A 24,817-nucleotide genomic window follows, 5' to 3' on the forward strand; every position below is an offset into this window, starting at 1 on the left:
CCTTCCGTCCGTCTGCCCCATATGGGCACTATATTAAAAATATGCAATAAGCAGATATGTATTTGCATTTTGAGTAGAGTCGGGACTGGCCAGTGAGGGATTACTCTGATGCAGTTGGTCAGCTTGAACACATATTGCAAGAATTAAAAAATTCCACTGTATGGAAGAACCTTCATCTAGATTTTCCGTAATATCTTTTCATTCACTTGACAGTGGTCCTTATCTATGTGGTCATGTGATTTGGATAAATGGTTCTATATTTAGGATGTATCTGGTCTATAAACCAGAGGCTTTAGATGGACAGTTGGATAAATGGCTCTATATTTAGGATGTATCCGGTCTATAAACCAGAGGCTCTGGATGGACAGTTGGATAAATGGTTCTATATTTAGGATGTATCCGGTCTATAAACCAGAGGCTCTGGGTGGACAGTTGGATAAATGGTTCTATATTTAGGATGTATCCGGTCTATAAACCAGAGGCTCTGGATTGACAGTTGGATAAATGATTCTATATTTAGGATGTATCTGGACACATATTATAAAATAACTCCAATGTACAGGATGTGGTATGTCTGTAGTAGTGGATGTTGGAGATAAAAGACGTCACAGTGACTATGGAGGAAGAGGACGGACATGACGGGGGGGTTACTGGGTGTAAATATAAAATAATATCTTATTACCTCCTCTGTGTAATCCAGTGATGTCTCCTCTCCACCTCGTTCTTCTCTCTCTCAGAACTTCATTTGTTTACCTTAAAGAACTCCTTGTCTTTTTCCTACATCACTTCCTGTTCCTAATTTTCATCACTTCCTGTTTGAGCGTTCTACGCGCAATAATTAATATCGCCATCTTGTGGTGAGTTTAATAACTGCATCCTACGTTTTTTGGTAATATTTTGCCCTGTAGCTCATTCTTCGGTTATATTTCATACATTATGAGACACTTACATCATGGTTTAGTTAAAACTGAATCATTATTTAAGTATTTTATCTTTACCTTTATGTGATCTTAAGGCCGCTGATGTGTTTTTTTGGCTCTAGAGCATTTTATATTATTTGCTCACACATTTTAAAAATCTCCAGTTTCGGCAGGAAAAATTTTAAACTATAATGTAAATGTAAAATAATATAAAATAATGTAAAATAATAATATAAAATATGAATCGTACATGTTTTCTGAAAGCAGAGGCCCTCTACAATACAATGGTGGTAGTTGTAATTATTTTTTTTATGCTTGTTTATCAAGCTAATTTTCGGAAAAATAAATATACTAAAATTAATTTAAGGGCAGACACAAAATGTAATCCAATTTTTCTAGAGCTAAGCGCAAATATTAATCAGACTTCAAGATTCGTAATGATATCTAACGTGGGGTGAAATTTCTGTTTACATACACACACGCATTTGGGGCCAGATTCAGGTACATTTACGGCGGCGTAACGTATCGCATTTACGTTACGGCCATACAGTAAATCCAGAGCCTGGCAAAAAAAATAAAAAGCTCACATGAGCTGGTTTTAACCTCTTCACATTTTGAATGTACCAGACATGTTCAAAGAAGAAATCTAATTTGGTAGCAGTATCTCCTCATTTGTTGGAAACATGAAGTTATATTGAGGAATGGAGATGGACCTTTCATATGGTGTACAGTATCTCCTCCTCATTTGTTGGGAACATGACGTTATATTGAGGAATGGAGATGGACCTTTCATATGGTGTACAGTATCTCCACTTCATCGTTGGGAACATGACGTTATATGGAGGAATGGAGATGGATCTTTCATATGGTGTACAGTATCTCCTCCTCATTTGTTGGGAACAGGACGTCATATTGAAGAATGGAGATGGACCTTTCATATGGTGTATGTACAGTATCTCCTCCTCATTTGTTGGGAATGTGACGTTATATTGAGGAGTGGAGATGGACCTTTCATATGGTGTACAGTATCTCCTCCTCATTTGTTGAGAACATGACGTTATATTGAGGAAGGGAGATGGACCTTTCATATGGTGTACAGTATCTCCTCCTCATTTGTTGGGAACATGACGTTATATTGAGGAGTTGAGATGGATCTTTCATATGGTGTACAGTATCTCCTCATTTGTTGGGAACATGACGTTATATTGAGGAATGGAGATGGACCTTTCATATGGTGTACAGTATCTCCTCCTCATTTGTTGGGAACATGACGTTATATTGAGAAATGGAGATGGACCTTTCATATGATGTACAGTTTCTCCTCCTCATTTGTCGGGAACATGTCATTATATTGAGGAATGGAGATGGACTTTTCATATGGTGTACAGTATCTCCTCCTCATTTGTTGGGAACATGACGTAATATTGAGGAATGGAGATGGACCTTTCATATGGTGTACAGTATCTCCTCCACATTTGTTGGAAACATGACGTTACATTGAGGAATGGAGATGGACCTTTCATATGGTGTACAGTATCTCCTCCTCATTTGTTGGGAACGTGACGTTATATTGAGGAGTTGAGATGGACCTTTCATATGGTGTACAGTATCTCCTCCTCATTTGTTGGGAACATGACTTTATATTGAGGAATGGAGATGGACCTTTCATATATTGTACAGTATCTCCTCCTCATTTGTTGGGAACATGATGTTATATTGAGGAATGGAGATGGACCTTTCATATAGTGTAAAGTATCTCCACCTCATTTGTCAGGAACAGGACATTATGGTACGTGGTCTCTGGTGGCAGACTAAAATACTGGAGTGAGAGGCACTAGTAAGGGAGGACCTTGGATAGAAAAAGGTTTCTGGACTGCAGCACTCCTTAAAACAATGTCTTTATTGCAAATGAAATCCAAAAAACGAAAAACAACTAAAGCAAGGCAGTCAAAATAAAGTGAACAAAAGGAAAAAGATGGCTGACATGTTTCAAATCGTCTGATGCTTACTGTACGGGGAGGACCTACAGTAAATACCCTACCAGTAGCCAGCATCAGGTGGAAACTGATTACTGGGATCTGATGGCTGCTGGGAGACACCCGCTGGTAGACAAAGGAACTACAATCTTCCGCTCTAGAAAGCACAGTGCCACCAGCAGGTGATCCAGGTCTTGACACTCTGCCTTGTGGTCCATTCTCCCATTAGGTAACATCGATGATTTCACACACATATTATACCTCACATCAAATCCAGACAATGCAAAAATCAACTACAGATTGATAGAGTTTTATTATTTATAAATTATAGAATGGAAAACAAACTGAAATACAACATATGAGGCTGAATTCACAAAGCTTTAATGCAAGTAGAAGGATCGTCATTTTAACCATGTGACTCGAATTTTCAAATCTTTTTGGACTTTTTATGAGTAATACAAATTTTCTTTTCTATTATTACTAGTAAAATAACAAATACCTGACAAGCATGCTCAGTGTTCTTTTTTTTGGTGTCTCCGAAGGTTTGTCTGGTCACAATACCCTTTTCCGCACGTCAAACAGGAAAAGGGACGCTCACCCGTATGAATTCTCTGGTGTTTAAGAAGGTAGCCTTGGTCAGAAAAACATTTTCCGCACTCCGAACAGGAAAAGGGACGCTCACCGGTATGAATTCTCTGGTGTGTACGAAGGGTTCCTTTACTAGAAAGAGATTTCCCACACTCTGAACAGACGTAGAGACGCTCACCCGTATGAGTTTTCTGGTGTTTATGAAGGCTTCCTTTTTCAGAAAAACATTTTCCGCACTCTAAACAGCAAAAGGGACGCTCACCAGTGTGAATCCTCTGGTGTATAACAAGGTTTACTTTATTAGAAAAAACTTTTCCACACTCCGTGCAGGAAAAGGGATCCGCACCATGAATTTTCCGGTGATCACGCAAGGATCGTTGGTCAGAAAAACCCTTTCCGCACTTTGAACAGGAAAAGCGATGCTCACCCGTATGAAGTTTCTCGTGTTTACGAAGACATCCTTTATTAGAAAAACATTTTTCGCATTGTGAACAGGAAAAAGGACGCTCCCCTGTATGAACTCTCTGGTGTATTAGAAGGTGCGGTTTCTCATAAAAACATTTTTCGCACTCCGTACAGGAAAAGGGACGTACACCTGTATGAGTTCTTTGGTGTATAAGAAGGTGTTGTTTCTCATAAAAACATTTTCCGCACTCTGAACAGGAAAAGGGACGCTTACCTGTGTGTATTCTATGATGCCTAAGAAGTCCTTGCTTCGTAGGAAAACATTTCCCGCACTCTGAACATGAATAAGGATGTTTAGCCTTGTGAGATTTCTGGTGGTTAAGAAGTGCTGATTTGTGAGTGAATGTTTTCCCGCAGACCAAACATGACACTGAGCTCCCTCCTGTGTGAGCTCCCCCATGGCTTGAAGAGGATTTCTGGGGATCGAATGGATCTGCTGATTTGTCAGCATTGTGAGAACTTAGATGGACATCTGAGGTCATAGTATGGGATTTATCAGAAGATTTCTCAGGATTAGAAGGATCTATTGATCTTAGATGGACATCTGATGTCATAGTATGGGATTTATGGACATCTGAGGTCATAGTATGGGATTTATCAGAGGGTTCCTCAGGATTAGAATGATCCATTGATCTTAGATGGACATCTGAAGTCATAGTATGGGATTTATCAGAAGCTTCAGGATGAGAATGATTCATCGGCCTTACCAACCAGTAAAGTGTTACTTTTGTAGGAGATTGTGCAACGTCAATATCTTCTGCAGTGCAACCTGGAGGTTTAATAAGACGTGTCTCACATGAGTTGATCTTTGAAGAATACTGTCCATCTGTTGGAAGGAATTTTTTAAATATGTTATGTTTGGTTTTATGTCGTATCTATCAATTCAGCATTCACAACTTTCCCAGAGCTCTGGCATTGAGTTTGGTACAATCTTAACAGGAAACTATTAATACAAACCAGACCAGATGTTTCACCCAAACCGTATTAGGCAACAGCATGTGTAAATTGAGGACATTAATATAACGAAACAAACCTTACATATGGTGTACAGTATCTCCTCATTTGTTGGGAACATGACGTCATATTGAGGAATAGAGATGGACCTTTCATATGGTGTACAGTATCTCCTCCTCATTTGTTGGGAACATGACGTTATATTGAGGAACGGAGATGGACCTTTCATATGGTGTACAGTATCTCCTCCTCATTTGCTGGGAACATGACGTTATATTGGGGAATGGAGATGGACCTTTCATATGGTGTACAGTATCTCCTCCTCATTTGTTCGGAACATGACGTTATATTGAGGAACGGAGGTGGACCTTTCATATGGTGTACAGTATCTCCTCCTCATTTGTTGGGAACATGACATTATATTGAGTAATGAAGACAGTATCTCCTCCTCATTTGTTGGGAACATGACGTTATATTGAGGAATGGAGATGGACCTTTCATATGGCCTTCTCCATGTCTGTCTGTCCACCTGCAAGGTGATTAATGTGGCCAGTCTCTGGGTGGAGACCAAACCTGATTTAAGCCAGCCAAGCCTGCAATCTCAGTATCTCCTCCTCATTTGTTTGCCCAAACCGTATTAGGCAACAGCATGTGTAAATTGAGGACATTAATATAACGAAACAAACCTTACATATGGTGTACAGTATCTCCTCATTTGTTGGGAACATGACGTCATATTGAGGAATAGAGATGGACCTTTCATATGGTGTACAGTATCTCCTCCTCATTTGTTGGGAACATGACGATATATTGAGGAATGGAGATGGACCTTTCATATGGTGTACAGTATCTCCTATTCATTTGTTGGGAACATGACGTTATACTGAGGAATGGAGATGGACCTTTCATATGGTGTACAGTATCTCCTCCTCATTTGTTGGTAACATGACGTTATATTGAGGAATGGAGATGGACCTTTCATATGGTGTACAATATCTCCTCCTCATTTGTTGGGAACATGACGTTATACTGAGGAATGGAGATGGACCTTTCATATGATGTACAATATCTCCTCCTCATTTGTTGGGAACATGACGTTATATTGAGGAATGGAGATGGACCTTTCATATGGTGTACAGTATCTCCTATTCATTTGTTGGGAACATGACGTCATATTGAGGAATGGAGATGGTCCTTTCATATGTTGTACAATATCTCCTCCTCATTTTTTGGTAACATGACGTTATATTGAGGAATGGAGATGGACCTTATCTCCTCCCAATTTGTTGGGAACATGACATTATATTGAGGTGGACCTTCCTTCAAAGTCTTGGTTAAAAATATTACATTATTAAAGCAGGGGTCGCCAAACTTTCTAATCAAAGGGCCAGTTTACTGTCCTTCAGGCTTTAGAGGGTCCGAACTGTGCCCAGTGGAAATAAACAATGCCCCATCTTTGATATTAGGGGGAGAAATAGTTGGTGTCCAGGTCTGGTGCAAGGATTTTTGACATTCTAGGCGAAACCTCATTTTGCCTCACCTCCATTGGCTCCACCTCTCCAGCGCCCATCAAATGCAGCCTTTCCAGCGCCCATCAATTCAGCCTACTAGTGCCCATGAAATAATGTTTGCTTGCTTCCATTCATTCGGGAGTTGGGACACAGACACAGCCCTCCACTGCCAGTGCGCCTCTGACACTATGTACGAATGGAGAGGCGGCTGCCTAGTTTGCCTAGTGGTTGCACCGGCCCCTTTTGGTGTCAGTGAAATGACTGGTGCACAATTTTTGTTGTCCGTGGAAGGATTTATGCCCCATCGTTGGTGAGTGGAAGGAATAGTGCCCCATTGTTGGTGTCAGCAGCAAGAACTATGCCCCATTGTTGGTGTCAGTGGCAGGAATAATGCCTTAAGGGCCGGATAAAGGCAAGGAAAGGGCTTAAACCGACCCCAGGGTCACACTTTCGAGACCACTGTACTAAATAATGGAAATAGACCTCTGCAATATTGGCACAATATGAAGTGTTTGCTTCCACTTAAACTGCCTATTAGCACTGGGGTACTAACTGGCTTTAAAGAAGCATAGCTTTTATTTATAGCGACATTTGTGGCCTAAAACTGTAAAGTAAAATGTTATCAGTTTCTGATTATTATTTACCTGAGCTGATATACATAGAAGGGTCTTCCTCTTTAATGTGAGTCATAACCTCGTCCTCCTTCATACATTGCTGATCACCCGTCACATACGTTTCGTCCTCTTCCTTCTTCACCTCAACTTTTATATCAATCAGTTCTTCGCCCTAAAGCCACAAAATGATAAACATCACCATCTTTAAATACATGGAGACCTCAAACATGATTATCTTATATGGTTTGGAATCATTTTTAAGTTGCAGATGCTCCAACTCCACCTACCTGATGATGGTGAGGGATGGTGTGACCTTCCTGTGTGGAATCCCGGGAATCCAGAGGACAGGGACATCTCTCTGGTGGGTTCCCATTACTGGATCCATCTGTAGGAAACACACACACTGACTGAATACATTGTTTCTATGTGTTTATCAGATGATGGGAGATCTAGGTGGAGCCTCCGTACTGCTCTCTCCTTTACAATAATGTGCACCACCCTACAGTTTGGGCCCCACTGTTAGCTGGGAATAAAGAGGACGGGGACATCTCTCTGGTGGGTTCCCATTACTGGATCCATCTGTAGGAAACACACACACTGACTGAATACATTGTTTCTATGTGTTTATCAGATGATGGGAGATCTAGGTGGAGCCTCCGTACTGCTCTCTCCTTTACAATAAAGTCTCCTCTTACCCGGTGATGTGAGGGGCGGCTGATTCTCCATCATGACGTCCTTGTAGAGATCCTTGTGTCCTTCTAAAGATGGATCATGGGATTGACAGCCGTTTTCAGTTGCGCAGATGTCCTCTTCACCACTTCATTAATCCTGTAAGTACCCAGAATCCTCCTTACCTCTGAGGTCATATGACATCGTTCTTATCTCTATTAATAAATCATAGACCTGACTTCGACATTAGAGATGTATCCGGTCTATAAACCAGAAGCTCTGGTTGGACAGTTGGATAAATGGCTCTATATTTAGGATGTATCCGGTCTATAAACCAGAGGCTCTGGATGGACAGTTGGATAAATGGTTCTATATTTAGGATGTCTCCTCTCCACCTCGTTCTTCCTCTAAACTACATTCTAAAACGCCATTTCTTTGTCCTACATAATTTCCTGTTCCTACTTAATATCACTTCCTGTTCTTACATACATCACTTCCTGTGTAAGCCGTCTACTCACTCAAAGTGATATCGCCATCTTGTGGTGATTTTAATAACTGCATCCTACGTTATATTTTAATATTTCGCCCTGTAGCTCACTCTTTCGGTTATATTTAATATATTATGACAGACCCACAAATTATACTTCACTCCAAACTTAATTAACGATAAACATGTTTTCTCTATCTTTACGCCCTGTGCTGGATACTGATGGTGCTTTTGCTCTACAGCAACTTTTAAAATGTTTTGCACATATGTTAAAATTTGCATTTTGGCTCATAATATATTGATCCTCATACTGACTGGGTGGACTGGTGGCGCAGAGCATTGCGCTTGCAGTCCACCCAGATGCGTTAGAAAAGCAAATTAATATTTGCTTTTCTAACTGAACCGCCTCACTGCCTTTTACGAAGTGTGGGCACAGGCGCTTTGATTGGACGCCTAGCAGACAGGAGGAACAGAGGATGGGGAAGCATGGAGGACACAGGAGCCGTGCCACAGCTTGCCACCGTCACCCGCTGCCTGACCCGCCACTAAGATGGGGTAAGTGCCGGGCAGACAGCGGGCGGGCGGGGTCACAGTGGCAGCATTCGATGGGCACAAGTTGCTGTATATGAAGGGCACAGGTGGCTGCATGTGATGGGCACAACTGGCTGCATATGATGAGGCACAAGTGGCTGCATGTGATGGGCACAAGTGGTGGCATATGATGTGGCACAAGTGGCTGCATACAATGGGCACATGTGGCTGCATTTGATGGGCACAAGTGGCTGCATACAATGACACAAGTGGTGGCTGCATGTGATGGGCACAAGTGGCTGCATACAATGACACAAGTGGCTACATATGATGGGCACAGGTGGCTGCATACGATGGCACACGTGGCTGTATATAATGGGCACAGGTGGCTCCATACGATGGCACAAGTGGCTGCATACAATGGGAACAAGTGGCTTCATACGATGGGCATAAGTGGTTGCATACGATGGCACAAGTGGCGGCATTTGATGGGGCACAAGTGGCGGAATTTGATGGGGCACAAGTGGCAGTATTTGATGGGGTTTTTTTCCAATATTTTTCAGTCTGTTTGCGCCTCTCCCCCCCCCCCAATAATATTGAGCACCAGCCGCATCTGAGTAGAATAGAGAAAAATCTAAAGAATAGAAAAAAAATATAAAGAATATAAAGAATATAATCGGCTTCCAAAATTTGAATTTCCAATAAGATACATTTGAATGCCAATTCGAAAACGAATAAATGAAACGAAACAGGTCCTGAAAACGAATTTAAGTAAACAAAATTAAATAGCGAATCGAGATGAAACTAAAGCAAATATTTTCCAATCTGCACATGTGCAGAGAACACAGTCTTGTGAATACGGATGACTCCGGAGGTGCTGCATGTGCTTTCACCAGTGACTACTGCGTGCCGTCCACTATATGTGATCGACTGTATGCGTCATGTGACTCTGGAATAAAATGTCCTCGTGATGTGACCGTCTTCCCATTCTCTGAACAACACCGATAAAGTGCAGCAAATTGATTCATTGTGTGGACAGTCCTTCTTCGGGATATACAGTGCCTTGAAAAAGTATTCATACCCCTTGAAATTTTTCACATTTTGGCATGTTACCACCAAACACGTAAATGTATTTTATTGGGATTTTATGTGATAGACCAACACAAAGCGGCACATAATTGTGAAGTGGAAGGAAAATGAGAAATGTTTTTCAAAAATAAATACAATGCAACACAGAATGTAAGGAACAACCCTCGTTTTTATTAAAATTATGTGAAAACTAGAGTTAAAAATAACAAGTGAGCTGCAGACTGTATTTTAACATTATACTTTGCATCTGTTAAGGCACATTGTAAAAAAAAAAAAAGAAAAAAGGGCAATAGACCGAGTTTACTACAGAGCGAGGAATGGAGAACATGACGTTATATTGAGGAATGGAGATGGACCTTTCATATGGTGTACAGTATCTCCTCCTCATTTGTTGGGAACATGACCTCATATTGAGTAATGGAGATGGACCTTTCATATGGTGTACAGTATCTCCTCCTCATTTGTTGGGAACATGACGTTATATTGAGGAATGGAGATGGACCTTTCATATGGTGTACAGTATCTCCTCCTCATTTGTTGGGAACATGACGTTATATTGAGGAATGGAGATGGACCTTTCATATGATGTACAGTATCTCCTCCTCATTTGTTGGGAACATGACATTATATTGAGGAATGGAGATGGACCTTTCATATGGTGTACAGTATCTCCTCCTCATTTGTTGGGAACATGACGTTATAATGAGGAATGGAGATGGACCTTTCATATGGTGTACAGTATCTCCTCCCCATTTGTTGGGAACATGACGTTATAATGAGGAATGGAGATAGACCTTTCATATGGTGTACTCTCCTCCTCATTTGTTGGGAACATGACGTTATATTGAAGAATGGAGATGGACCTTTCATATGGTGTACAGTATTCTCCTTCTCATTTGTTGGGAACATGACGTTATATTGAGGAATGGAGATGGACATTTCATATGAGGAGAAAGCAACACGAGGAGTGGGAAAACCAAACGAGTCGCAAGAGATATAAAAAAAAGGCATTAGGTCACTCGATCCGTCACACAATGCCAAAGACTGGAACATCAATTTTAGATGGGATGGACTGACCCTTTAAAGCTTATCTTTGTGATACAACTGTTTTTATAAAGAGAACAACCCAGCTCACAAAAGGTTGACTAGCATTTGCTTCAGCGGCTGTGCGTTCTCTGGTGTTTAGTTAGATGTTCTTTCCTTGTGAAACATTTCCCGCACTCTGGGCAGGAAAAGGGCCTCTCGCCAGTGTGGATCTTCTGATGAGTGGTCAGGGTTTTTTTGTGTGAAAAACGTCTTCCGCACTCGGAGCAGGCGAAGGGCTTTTCACCGGTGTGAACTCTCTGGTGCTCAGCTAGTTGCCACTTGGTACGGAACGACTTGTCGCACTCCAGGCAGGAGAAGACCTGCTCGCCGGTGTGAACGCTTTGGTGTAGCAGGAGTTTGGATTTGGATTTGAAGAAAACCTGGCACTCCAGACAAGAAAAAGAACGTTGGCTCTTGCGCCTTTTCTGATGCGTAATAAGGTGTGCCTTCAGGGTGGAGCTTTTCCCAAAAGTTTTTCCGCACTCCGAGCAGGAAAAAGGACGCTCGCCGGTGTGACTTCTCCTGTGGATAAGGAGGTTTTCTTTGCGTGAGAAAGATTTTCCGCACTCAGAACATGGGAAAGGGCGTTCACCCGTGTGGCTTCTCTGGTGGATACGAAGGTGCGCATTTCGCGAGAAACATTTGTCACATTCCGAGCAGGAAAAGATCTCCTGACCCGTGTGAACCCTCCGATGGACTCGAAGTTCATATTTTGTTTTAAACGTTTTGCCGCACTCCGAGCAGGACAACGAGTTCTCATGTAAGTGAAGTTTCCGATGCTGAGTAAGAGAAGGTTTTTGGCTGAAGCATTTGCCACACTCTGGACAAGAAAAAGGACGCTCCCCGGTGTGAGTCTGCTGGTGACCGACGAAGGCACTCTTCCAGGTAAAGCCTTTCCCGCACTCCTCACATGAATATGGAGTCTTCCCTTTGTGTGTCTTCCTATGGGCATCATGTCCATCCCCTGGAAGAAAATTTTATAAGCATGTATATTTGTAATCTCAATTCACATTCAGTCATATACGGTGCCTTGAAAAAGTATTCATACCCCTTGCAATGTTCCACATTTTGTCATGTTACAACCAAGAACATAAAAGTATTTTATGTGATGGACCAACACAAAGTGGCCCATAATTGTGAAGTGGAAGGAAAATGAAAAATTATACAAATAAATATGTGAAAAGTGTGGGGGGGCATTTGTATTCAGCCCCCCTTTACTCTGATACCCCTAACTAAAATTGGCTTCAGAAGTCCCCTAATTAGTAAATAGAGTCCACCTGTGTGTCATTTAATCTCAGTATAAATACTAAGGGGCAGATCCACAAAGATCTGCCCCGGCGCATCGTATCTGAGATACGCTACGCCGCCGTAACTTACTTTTTTGTTTCGAATCCTGAAAGAATTCGCACCGTAAGTTACGGCGGCGTAGTGTATCTCTCGTGGCGTAACGGCACCTAATTCGAATCGGCGAGTAGGGCGGCGTGTTTCATTTAAATGAAGCGCGTCCCCGCGCCGAACGAACTGCGCATGCGCCGTCCCTAAATTTCCCGCCGTGCATTGCGCTAAATGACGTCGCAAGGACGTCATTGTTTTGACGTGGACGTAAATTACGTCCAGCCCGATTCACGGAATCGACTTACGGCAACAACATTTTTTTTTTTAAATTGTACGCGGGAACGACGGCCATACTTAACATTGAGTACGCCACCAAATAGCAGCTTTAACTATACGCAGGAAAAAGCCGAACAAAAACGACGTAACAAAATGCGACGGCCGCTCGTACATTCGTGGATCGTCGGAAATAGCTAATTTGCATACTCGACGCGGAATACAACGGAAACGCCACCCAGCGGCTGCCGGAAAATTGCATCTTAGATCCGACGGCGTACTAAGGCGTACGCCTGTCGGATCTAACACAGATGCCGTCGTATCTGTTTGGTGGATACCAACCAAAAGATACGACACGCAAAATTTGAAATTACGCGGCGGCGTAATGTCTTTGAGGATCTGCCCCTAGGGATGCACCGATATATCGGCGGCCGATACATATCGGCCGAAAATAGCTGTTTTGGGGAAATGCCGAAACAACTTAAAAATTGCAGATAATGACTAGTGGTGCAACGCGGGATTGCAGAGCGGTAAAACACACACTGAAATTGTCTCCGCTCTGCTCGCACACAGCCCCGCCTCCTAACCCCACGCTGTGATAGACAGAATGTGGGTCTAATGCTGAGATGTGTTCTGTCTATCACAGAGTGGGGTTAGGAGGCGGGGCTGTGTGCGAGCAGAGCGGAGACAGTTTCAGCATACGGGCGATGAGTTGCTTTCTTTTCTAGTAGAACATGTGTGCACTGTGCAGCCATCCATCCTCCCCTCTCCCCCCTCATACCTCCCTCGGCTTGCTCTATCTTCGGCACTCTGTCTCCCCCCCCTCCTCCCCCCGGCTGCCTAGTCTGGCTCCTGTCCCTGCCGCCAATGCACTCCTGTTTTTGGAGGTGACAGGGTTAATAAAGAGAACCTGTCACCTCCAATTGCTATCACACAGGGAATAATTTTCTCCTGTGTGATAGCAATACAGTTAAGTGCAAAAAAAAAAAAGAAATAATAATTAAATTAATAAAATAAGTAATTAAAAAGTAAAAAATAATAAAAATAAGAAAATTATACAAAAATAAAAAAAGGAAAACGATAAGCTACAAAAAAAAAAAAAGTGATAAAGTAATAAAAAAGAAAAAAAAAAAACAAGAGGCGGCAATTGGGGGACAGTGATAGGATGTTCCATACATTTTTGCAATCCGACTGTACTGTTTTAACATACAATTATTTAAAAAATAAAATAAAAGTCATTTTCGGTTTCGGCCTGACATTTTTTTTTATTTCGGTTTCGTTTCGGTTCTGAAATTTCCATTTCGGTGCACCTCTAATAAATACAGTTGTTCTGTGAAGCCCTCCCAGGTTTGTTAGAGAACCTTAGTGAACAAACAGCATCATGAAGGCCAAGGAACACACCAGACAGGTCAGGGATAAAGTTGTGGAGAAGTATAAAGCAGGGTTAGGTTATAACATTGTGTAGCGGCCTGCTCCTGTTGGGCGGGCGCTGCTTTAAATTTAGAGGGGGGGGGGGGGTCTGAGTGTTATTTGACTCAGATATGTGTAATTATGGGCAATTTTAGCCTCTGTTCCAGCCATGGCTGTGCTGGGAGTAATCACCATTGTTCACCCGGGAGTGTTATTATCATCCCAGGCCAAGGGTGGCAGTGGCAGTAGCAGAGTCAGGGTGTATTGGGTGTCCCCCTCGGCAGCCAATCAGTGGGGGTGATCATCCCACAGTGCATGCTGGGGAGGAGTACTTAGGGGACAGATGCCTCTGGACCGAGGTCGTCGGTCTGTCGTCCCACGTGCCTCGTGGCCCACCTGGCCAGGGGTGCGTGCTCCTGAAATCTTGACTCCGGGACCACGTTGGTCCGGGCTTGTGGTTTATCTAAGTAGTTTATCTAATTGTGAACAGTCAGAATACCAATGCAGAAAAAAAATTCACATGAAGCGCATAAAACAGCAAAACCAATCATGACAGACTGGGTTACAGTGTACATGCACAGGAGATATTGGTATTAAGGGGGAACAGAGTTTATTTGTTGGGAACATGACGTAATATTGAGGAATGGAGATGGACCTTTCATATGGTGTACAGTATCTCCTCCTCATTTGTTGGGAACATGACGTCATATTGAGGAATGGAGATGGACCTTTCATATGGTATACAGTATCTCCTCCTCATTTGTTGGGAACATGACGTTATATTGAGGAATGGAGATGGACCTTTCATGTGGTGTACAGTATCTCCTCCTCATTTGTTGGGAACATGACGTTATATTGAGGAATGGAGATGGACCTTTCATATGGTGTACAGGATCTCCTCCTCATTTGTTGGGAACATGACATTATATTGAGGAATGGAGATGGACCTTTCATATGGTGTACAGTATCTCCACCTCATTTGTTGGGAACATGACGTTATATTGAGGAATGGAGATGGACCTTTCATATGGTGTACAGTATCTCCTCCTCATTTGTTGGGAACAGGACGTTATATTGAGGAATGGAGATGGACCTTTCATATGGTGTACAGTATCTTCTCCTCATTTGTTGGGAACAGGACGTTATATTGAGGAATGGAGATGGACCTTTCATATGGTGTACAGTATCTCCTCCTCATTTGTTGGGAACAGGACGTTATATTGAGGAATGGAGATGGACCTTTCATATGGTGTACAGTATCTCCTCCACATTTGTTGGGAACATGACATTATATTGAGGAATGGAGATGGACCTTTCATATGATGTACAGTATCTCCTCCTCATTTGTCCTCTCTAATTGCTTTCTATTTTCATACCTTAAATATAAAGAAGTAAATGTTTCCGGTCATCACATACCTGAACCGATATCTACTGAAGATTCCTCCTCTTTGATTGTCACCATAACCACATCCTCCTCCGTTCCCTCCTGATCACCCAGCAGATGTGCCTCCTCTTCTTCCTTCTTCACCTCAACTTTTATATCAATCAGTTCATCACCCTAAAACCATAAAATAGCAACATCCTCAAATCATAATCCCGAATATCCGAAGACTACAGAGATGAACATCTCATACAGATTGTAATTATTTTAAAGCTGAAAGTGCTCCAGCCTCACCCGATGATGGTGGGGGATGGTGTGACCTTCCTGTGTGGAATCCCGGGAATACAGAGGACGGGGATATCTCTCTGGTGGGTTCCCATTACTGGATCCATCTGTAGGAAACACACACACTGACTGAATACATTGTTTCTATGTGTTTATCAGATGATGGGGGATCTAGGTGGAGCCTCCGTACTGCTCTCTCCTTTACAATAAAGTCTCCTCTTACCCGGTGATGTGAGGGGCGGCTGATTCTCCATCATGACGTCCTTGTAGAGATCCTTGTGTCCTTCTAAATACTCCCACTCCTCCATGGAGAAATAGACAGTGACATCCTGACACCTTATAGGAACCTGACACACACAATAATATAGTCACTATATTAGCAACACTGTGTGTATCATCATCTGCTGGAGATAAAAGACGTCACAGTGACTATGGAGGAAGAGGACGGACATGACGGGGGTTACTGGGCTGTAAACATAAAATAATATCTTATTACCTCCTCTGCTGCCAGTTCCAGCAATGTCTCCTCTCTACTTCCTCCCGACTCACCTCTCACCCGGAACTTCCTGTCAGCACCTGACATCACTTCCTTTCTGCACCTGACATCACTTCCTGTCTGCATCCGATATCACTTCTTGGTTTTTTTGCGTTCCACTGACAATACGTGAGATTTGATGTGATATGGTATTTGTATTGCGCCAAATGCGCTCCCTTAGGAGCATGTCTAGGAGCGGAAGACCCTATATTCAAACTTTAATTACGCATACAAAGATAAAAGAGGGGTGCCCAACCAGTAGCCCAGGGGCCACATGTGGCCCACAGAGCCCTCTGATGTGGCCCGCGACCTCCTGCTCTGGAATGGCTGGTTGGCAAGCCTAGTTTGCAGGTTGCAGACCTGCCAGCCGAGAGCATCAGTGTTGTAAATGAAGCCGGCGGTAGAGGAAGCAAATGGCTTTTTAGAAAGTGCTCCACACCTGCAGGATATAATGGACGTCTATGGCAAAGTGCAGCTAACCGGCAGATAAACCACAGGTACACTGCGCCGCAATAGACCGCAGACCACCTGTGTAAAAGCAGCCTTAGGCCCCTTTGACATGATCGGTCCAACGCAATTGGACGCTCCATTCACCTCTATGGAGCGGCAGATGTAAACAGACTTTTGTCCGTTTACACCTGTCTACCTCCAATACGATCTGCTAAAAAAAAAACAGAAGAAAATCTGCCCCCTTCTATCTGATTGGATCTACTTTGCATATGCAGACTGGACACAGACCTGTCATCTGCCCACTCCGCTCATTGTGGCCCGTAACTTTTTACAAAGTCGCTTAAGTGGCCCTCGGCCTTCAAAAGGTTGGGCACCCCTGGCCTAGGGTGAAGAATTTGAAGGAGGTAACATAAAACAGAGAAAAACTGGGGAGGGGGCTAACCCTCCTAATGGAGGAGGAAAAGGAGCATTCAAAGTCCATGGTTTTGCGTTATTTATCAGATTATCCGTAGGCCTAAATAAAGAGGTGGCTTTTTAAACCCTTCCTGAAACTCAGAAGGGAGGGTAAGGACCTTAGAGATGCTGGAAGGGAATTCCACAGCTCGTTACCCTTTGTGACCAGGCGTCTGTTGCCAGTGGATTGTAGTCTGCTAATTGTTGGATCTGTAAGATGTAAGTTAGCTAATCGAAGTGTTCACTGCCTTGTGTTGAATATAAATACCGCAGTCTACGTTCCGTTCTGTCCGTTTTTTTCCATGCTGGCTCGTGGTCCATTCTGGCTCTCCTCCCACCATCCACACTACATTCTCCGACAGCTCTCCTCCACCACCATCCACACTACATTCTCCAACATCTCTCCAACACCATCCACACTACATTCTCCGACAGCTCTCCTCCCACCATCCACACTACATTCTCCGACAGCTCTCCTACCACCATCCACACTACATTCTCCGACAGCTCTCCTCCACCATCCACGCTACATTCTCCGACAGCTCTCCTCCACCATCCACACTACATTCTCCGACAGCTCTCCTCCAACATCCACACTACATTCTCCGACAGCTCTCCTCCACCATCCACACTACATTCTCCGACAGCTCTCCTCCACCATCCACTCTACATTCTCCGACATCTCTCCTTCACCATTCACACTACATTCTCCGACAGATCTCCTCCACCATCCACACTACATTCTCCGACAGCTCTCCTCCACCATCCACACTACATTCTCCGACAGCTCTCCTCCACTATCCACACTACATTCTCCAACAGCTCTCCTCCCACCATCCACACTACATTCTCCGACAGCTCTCCTCCACCATCCACACTACATTCTCCGACAGCTCTCCTCCACCATCCACACTACATTCTCTGACAGCTCTTCCCCACCATCCACACTACATTCTCCGACAGCTCTCCTCCACTATCCACACTACATTCTCCAACAGCTCTCCTCCACCATCCACACTACATTCTCCGACAGCTCTCCTCCACCATCCACACTACATTCTCCGACAGCTCTTCCCCACCATCCACACTACATTCTCCGACAGCTCTCCTCCACCATCCACACTACATTCTCCGACAGCTCTCCTCCACCATCCACACTACATTCTCCGACAGTTCTCCACCATCCACACTACATTCTCCGACAGCTCTCCTCCACCATCCACACTACATTCTCCGACAGCTCTCCTCCACCATCCACACTACATTCTCCGACAGCTCTCCTCCCACCATCCACACTACATTCTCCGACAGCTCTCCTCCCACCATCCACACTACATTCTCCGACAGCTCTCCTCCACCATCCACACTACATTCTCCGACAGCTCTCCTCCACCATCCACACTACATTCTCCGACAGCTCTCCTCCACCATCCACACTACATTCTCCCGACAGCTCTCCTCCACCATCCACACTACATTCTCCGACAGATCTCCTCCACCATCCACACTATATTCTCCGACAGCTCTCCTCCACCATCCACACTACATTCTCCGACAGCTCTCCTCCACCATCCACACTACATTCTCCGACAGCTCTTCCCCACCATCCACACTACATTCTCCGACAGCTCTCCTCCACCATCCACACTACATTCTCCGACAGCTCTCCTCCACCATCCACACTACATTCTCCGACAGTTCTCCACCATCCACACTACATTCTCCGACAGCTCTCCTCCACCATCCACACTACATTCTCCGACAGCTGTTCTCCCACCATCCACAATACATTCTCCGACAGATCTCCCCCACCATCCACACTACATTCTCCGACAGCTCTCCTCCACCATCCACACTACATTCTCCGACAGCTCTCCTCCAACATCCACACTACATTCTCCGACAGCTCTCCTCCACCATCCACACTACATTCTCCGACAGCTCTCCTCCACCATCCACTCTACATTCTCCGACATCTCTCCTTCACCATTCACACTACATTCTCCGACAGATCTCCTCCACCATCCACACTACATTCTCCGACAGCTCTCCTCCACCATCCACACTACATTCTCCGACAGCTCTCCTCCACTATCCACACTACATTCTCCAACAGCTCTCCTCCCACCATCCACACTACATTCTCCGACAGCTCTCCTCCACCATCCACACTACATTCTCCGACAGCTCTCCTCCACCATCCACACTACATTCTCTGACAGCTCTTCCCCACCATCCACACTACATTCTCCGACAGCTCTCCTCCACTATCCACACTACATTCTCCAACAGCTCTCCTCCACCATCCACACTACATTCTCCGACAGCTCTCCTCCACCATCCACACTACATTCTCCGACAGCTCTTCCCCACCATCCACACTACATTCTCCGACAGCTCTCCTCCACCATCCACACTACATTCTCCGACAGCTCTCCTCCACCATCCACACTACATTCTCCGACAGTTCTCCACCATCCACACTACATTCTCCGACAGCTCTCCTCCACCATCCACACTACATTCTCCGACAGCTCTCCTCCACCATCCACACTACATTCTCCGACAGCTCTCCTCCCACCATCCACACTACATTCTCCGACAGCTCTCCTCCCACCATCCACACTACATTCTCCGACAGCTCTCCTCCACCATCCACACTACATTCTCCGACAGCTCTCCTCCACCATCCACACTACATTCTCCGACAGCTCTCCTCCACCATCCACACTACATTCTCCCGACAGCTCTCCTCCACCATCCACACTACATTCTCCGACAGATCTCCTCCACCATCCACACTATATTCTCCGACAGCTCTCCTCCACCATCCACACTACATTCTCCGACAGCTCTCCTCCACCATCCACACTACATTCTCCGACAGCTCTTCCCCACCATCCACACTACATTCTCCGACAGCTCTCCTCCACCATCCACACTACATTCTCCGACAGCTCTCCTCCACCATCCACACTACATTCTCCGACAGTTCTCCACCATCCACACTACATTCTCCGACAGCTCTCCTCCACCATCCACACTACATTCTCCGACAGCTGTTCTCCCACCATCCACAATACATTCTCCGACAGATCTCCCCCACCATCCACACTACATTCTCCGACAGCTCTCCTCCACCATCCACACTACATTCTCCGACAGCTCTCCTCCACCATCCACACTACATTCTCAGACAGCTCTCCTCCCACCATCCACACTACATTCTCCGACAGCTCTCCTCCCACCATCCACACTACATTCTCCGACAGCTCTCCTCCACCATCCACACTACATTCTCCGACAGCTCTCCTCCACCATCCACACTACATTCTCCGACAGCTCTCCTCCACCATCCACACTACATTCTCCCGACAGCTCTCCTCCACCATCCACACTACATTCTCCGACAGATCTCCTCCACCATCCACACTACATTCTCCGACAGCTGTTCTCCCACCATCCACAATACATTCTCCGACAGATCTCCCCCACCATCCACACTACATTCTCCGACAGCTCTCCTCCACCATCCACACTACATTCTCCCGACAGCTCTCCTCCACCATCCACACTACATTCTCCGACAGATCTCCTCCACCATCCACACTACATTCTCCGACAGCTCTTCTCCCACCATCCACACTACATTCTCCGACAGATCTCCCCCACCATCCACACTACATTCTCCGACAGATCTCCTCCACCATCCCCACCACATTCTCCGACAGCTCTCCTCCACCATCCACACTACATTCTCCGACAGATCTCCTCCACCATCCACACTACATTCTCCGACAGCTCTCCTCCCACCATCCACACTACATTCTCCGACAGCTCTCCTCCACCATCCACACTACATTCTCCGACAGCTCTCCTCCACCATCCACACTACATTTTCCGACAGATCTCCTCCACCATCCACACTACATTCTCCGACAGCTCTCCTCCACCATCCACACTACATTCTCCGACAGCTCTCCTCCACCATCCACACTACATTCTCCGACAGCTCTCCTCCACCATCCACACTACATTCTTCCGACAACTCTCCTCCACCATCCACACTCCATTCTCCGACAGATCTCCTCCCACCATCCACACTACATTCTCCGACAGATCTCCTCCACCATCCACACTACATTCTCCGACAGATCTCCTCCCACCATCCACACTACATTCTCCGACAGCTCTCCTCCACCATCCACACTACATTCTCCGACAGCTCTCCTCCACCATCCACACTACATTTTCCGACAGATCTCCTCCACCATCCACACTACATTCTCCGACAGCTCTCCTCCACCATCCACACTACATTCTCCGACAGCTCTCCTCCACCATCCACACTACATTCTCCGACAGCTCTCCTCCACCATCCACACTACATTCTTCCGACAACTCTCCTCCACCATCCACACTCCATTCTCCGACAGATCTCCTCCCACCATCCACACTACATTCTCCGACAGATCTCCTCCACCATCCACACTACATTCTCCGACAGATCTCCTCCCACCATCCACACTACATTCTCCGACAGCTCTCCTCCACCATCCACACTACATTCTCTGACAGATCTCCTCCCACCATCCACACTACATTCTCCGACAGCTCTCCTCCCACCATCCACACTACATTCTCCGACAGATCTCCTCCCACACCACATTCTCCGACAGCTCTCCTCCACCATCCACACTACATTCTCCGACAGATCTCCTCCCACCATCCACACTACATTCTCCGACAGCTCTCCTCCACCATCCACACTACATTTTTTAAGCAAACCGGCTTGGACAAATTACAGTGATAGATGGATACATTTATTGTCATTGATAATTTACAAAGATGCTTCAAAAAAGATTACTCCTACCAATTTTTTGAAAAACAGACACATTTCAGAAATAGCTCTGCTCTGGACTCTCTTGTATATTGGTAATTTGGGGGCTGGTCACTATAGTTCATCTCCGCTCGCTCTCCATTGAAAATGTGAAAGAAAATCAACCGCAGTGCGCTTAGTTCCTCTTACCATATTTTTCAATAGTTAATGAAATGACTGCAAACAGCATTGTCTCCTCCCAATATCCAGCCTTGCTCGACGCGTTTCACCTATACTAACTATACTAAAAAATGTATTCTAAAAAATTAAAATGTTACACCCAAGCACCTAACCCCCCCCCCCCCCCCCCCCAACAAAAAAAATTGAAGTTCCCCACCCCCACATACATGCATGTACAGACGTAAAAACACACACACATCAGGGTGCCTATGCATGAAAATGTTGAATGCGATGCACATGTCACATATCGCCATGCACGGCCAGGGTGAGAGCAATCATTTTAGCACTCGAGCTCCCCCAAAATGCTAAACTGATGATCTTGTAGACTTTTAGAGCGCCACCTATGAAAAGTATAGGGTATTACGTTTATCGGGTGCACACAATCGTTTGACATCATGCGCTTGATCATTCTTACAGGTAGCGGCGCTCTCCGGTGCTTCTCCCGGCTCGCGCGTATGATCAGCAAGAGGGAGAAGGAATTGGACAAGGCCAGAAGTTTACCATAGAGAATGTGGTGGGTCCATGGCCCTTGGATGTCTCTATGATCTTTTCGGAGGCCGGGCTCAATGTTATGACGTCAGAGATGTGGGGACTTATAGACCTCAGATCTCACTGTAAAGAGGACCTGTCACACACTTCCTATTACAAGGGATGTTTACATGTTACGCGATGTTATGACGTCACGCCCGGCCTCTGCTTTTGAAAAAATGCTGCCGCCTCGGCTGGAAAGCAAGGATCATTTTTATTTTTCAGGCTTCCCAGCCTAGAGGCGAAATGTGGGGACTTATTGACCCCAGATCTCACTGTAAAGAGGACCTGTCACGCACTATTCCTATTACAAGGGATGTTTACATGTTACGCGATGTTATGGCATCACGCCCGGCCTCTGCTTTTGAAAAAATGCTGCCTCGGCTGGAAAGTAAGGATCATTTTTATTTTTTCAGGCTTCCCAGCTTAGAGGCGAGATGTGGGGACTTATTGACCCCAGATCTCACTGTAAAGAGGACCTGTCACACACTATTCCTATTACAAGGGATGTTTACATTCCTTGTAATAGGAATAAAAGTGATGAAAAAAAGTAAAAAGAAAGTGTCAAAATAGAAAAATAAAAGTAAAATAAACAATAAACAATAAACAAAACACGTCCCTGCGTGCTTGCGCGCAGAAGCGAATGCATACATAGGTCACGCCCACATATGTAAACGACGCTCAAACCACACATGTAAGGTATCGCCGTGAACGTTAGAGCGAGATCAAGAATTCTAGACCTCTTCTGTAACTCTAAACTTGTAGGGCCAGATTCTCAAAAGAATTACGCCGGTGTATCTACAGATACACCGGCGTAATTCGAAAATCCCGCCGGTGTATCATTGTTTTGTATTCTCAAAACAAGATACGCCAGAATTAGGCTAGGATCCGACTGGTGTAAGTCACTTACACCGTCGGATCCTAAATGCAATACTACGCTGACAACAATGTGAACAAACCAGAGGTGAACTGGACCTACAATGGTATTTTCGCCAGTGTGAATTACAAGCACAAACCTTGTCAGCCGCCCTGATGAAGGGAGTGCTACTGGACAGACTTAACACGTTGGTGACTTTTTGGATTGTACCCTCACCCTTTTATGAAATAAAGTTGTATATGGACCAATTAGCAGCGGGGACAAGATTTGTGCTTGTAATTTACACTGGGAAAAATACCAGTGTAGGTCCAGTTCACTTCCAGTTTGTTCACATTGTTGTCAGTCAAGCCCTGATGAAGGGGCGTGCTCCTGGACTGCTGAAACACGTCGGATACTTTCTGGATTCAATTCTGGTTGGTCCACATTGTTGTTAGCCAAGCCCTGATGAAGGGGCGTGCTCCTGGACTGCTGAAACACGTCGGATACTTTCTGGATTCAATTCTGGTTGGTCCACATTGTTGTTAGCCAAGCCCTGATGAAGGGGCGTGCTCCTGGACTGCTGAAACACGTCGGATACTTTCTGGATTCACTTCTGGTTGGTTCAAATTGTTGTTAGCCAAGCCCTGATGAAGGGGCGTGCTCCTGGACTGCTGAAACACATCGGATACTTTCTGGATTCAATTCTGGTTGGTCCACATTGTTGTTAGCCAAGCCCTGATGAAGGGGCGTGCTCCTGGACGGCTGAAACACGTCAGATACTTTCTGGATTCACTTCTGGTTGGTTCACATTGTTGTTAGCCAAGCACTGATGAAGGGGAGTGCTCCTGGACCGCCGAAACGCTTCTGGTATGTTCATAGTGTATGTCAGTCAAGCACCCCCTTCATCAGGGCTTGACTGACAACAATGTGAACAAACCAGAAGTGAACTGGACCTACAATGGTATTTTCCCCAGTGTGAATCACAAACACAGACGTTGTCAAGCAGCTCTAATGAAGGGGCGTGCTCCTGGACCGCCGAAACGCATCGCTACTTTCTGGATTGTACCCTCACCTTTTAGTTGTATCTGGTTAAATTAGCAGCGGTGACAAAATCTGTGCTTGTAATTTACACTGGGAAAAATACCAGAGTAGATCCAGTTCACTTCTGGTTTGTTCACATTGTTGTCAGTCAAGCCCTGATAAAGGGGCGTGCTCCTGGACTGACGAAGCGCGTCAGGAACTTTCTATATTCACTTCTGGTTTGTTCATGTTGTTGTCAGTCAAGCACTCCCTTTCATCAAGGCTTGATTGACAAACCACAGGTGAACTGGAGCTACAGTGGTATTTTTCCCAAGCTCAAAC

At 44.9% G+C, this 24,817-nt stretch overlaps 2 protein-coding genes across 2 annotated transcripts; both read right to left on the reverse strand.

The window, feature by feature from the left end:
- Positions 1 to 3,408: 3,408 nt before the first annotated feature.
- Positions 3,409 to 7,894, reverse strand: LOC120910577 (zinc finger protein OZF-like). The gene is made up of 3 exons (XM_040322336.1): positions 7,883 to 7,894; positions 7,059 to 7,200; positions 3,409 to 4,421 (listed from the first exon to the last, which is right to left on the reverse strand). Exons 1-3 carry the CDS (start codon positions 7,892 to 7,894, stop codon positions 3,409 to 3,411), a joined length of 1,167 nt encoding a protein of 388 aa, XP_040178270.1.
- Positions 7,895 to 10,668: 2,774 nt separating this feature from the next.
- LOC120910743 (gastrula zinc finger protein xLCGF3.1-like) lies at positions 10,669 to 15,615 on the reverse strand. The gene is made up of 3 exons (XM_040322478.1): positions 15,584 to 15,615; positions 15,325 to 15,466; positions 10,669 to 11,854 (listed from the first exon to the last, which is right to left on the reverse strand). The coding sequence occupies exons 2-3, from the start codon at positions 15,368 to 15,370 to the stop codon at positions 10,962 to 10,964; spliced, it is 939 nt and encodes a 312-aa protein (XP_040178412.1). The 5' UTR covers positions 15,371 to 15,466; positions 15,584 to 15,615; the 3' UTR covers positions 10,669 to 10,961.
- Between the last annotated feature and the right edge of the window lie 9,202 nt (positions 15,616 to 24,817).

Source organism: Rana temporaria, chromosome 8 (genome assembly GCF_905171775.1).
Source record: "Rana temporaria chromosome 8, aRanTem1.1, whole genome shotgun sequence".
NCBI lineage: Eukaryota > Metazoa > Chordata > Amphibia > Anura > Ranidae > Rana > Rana temporaria.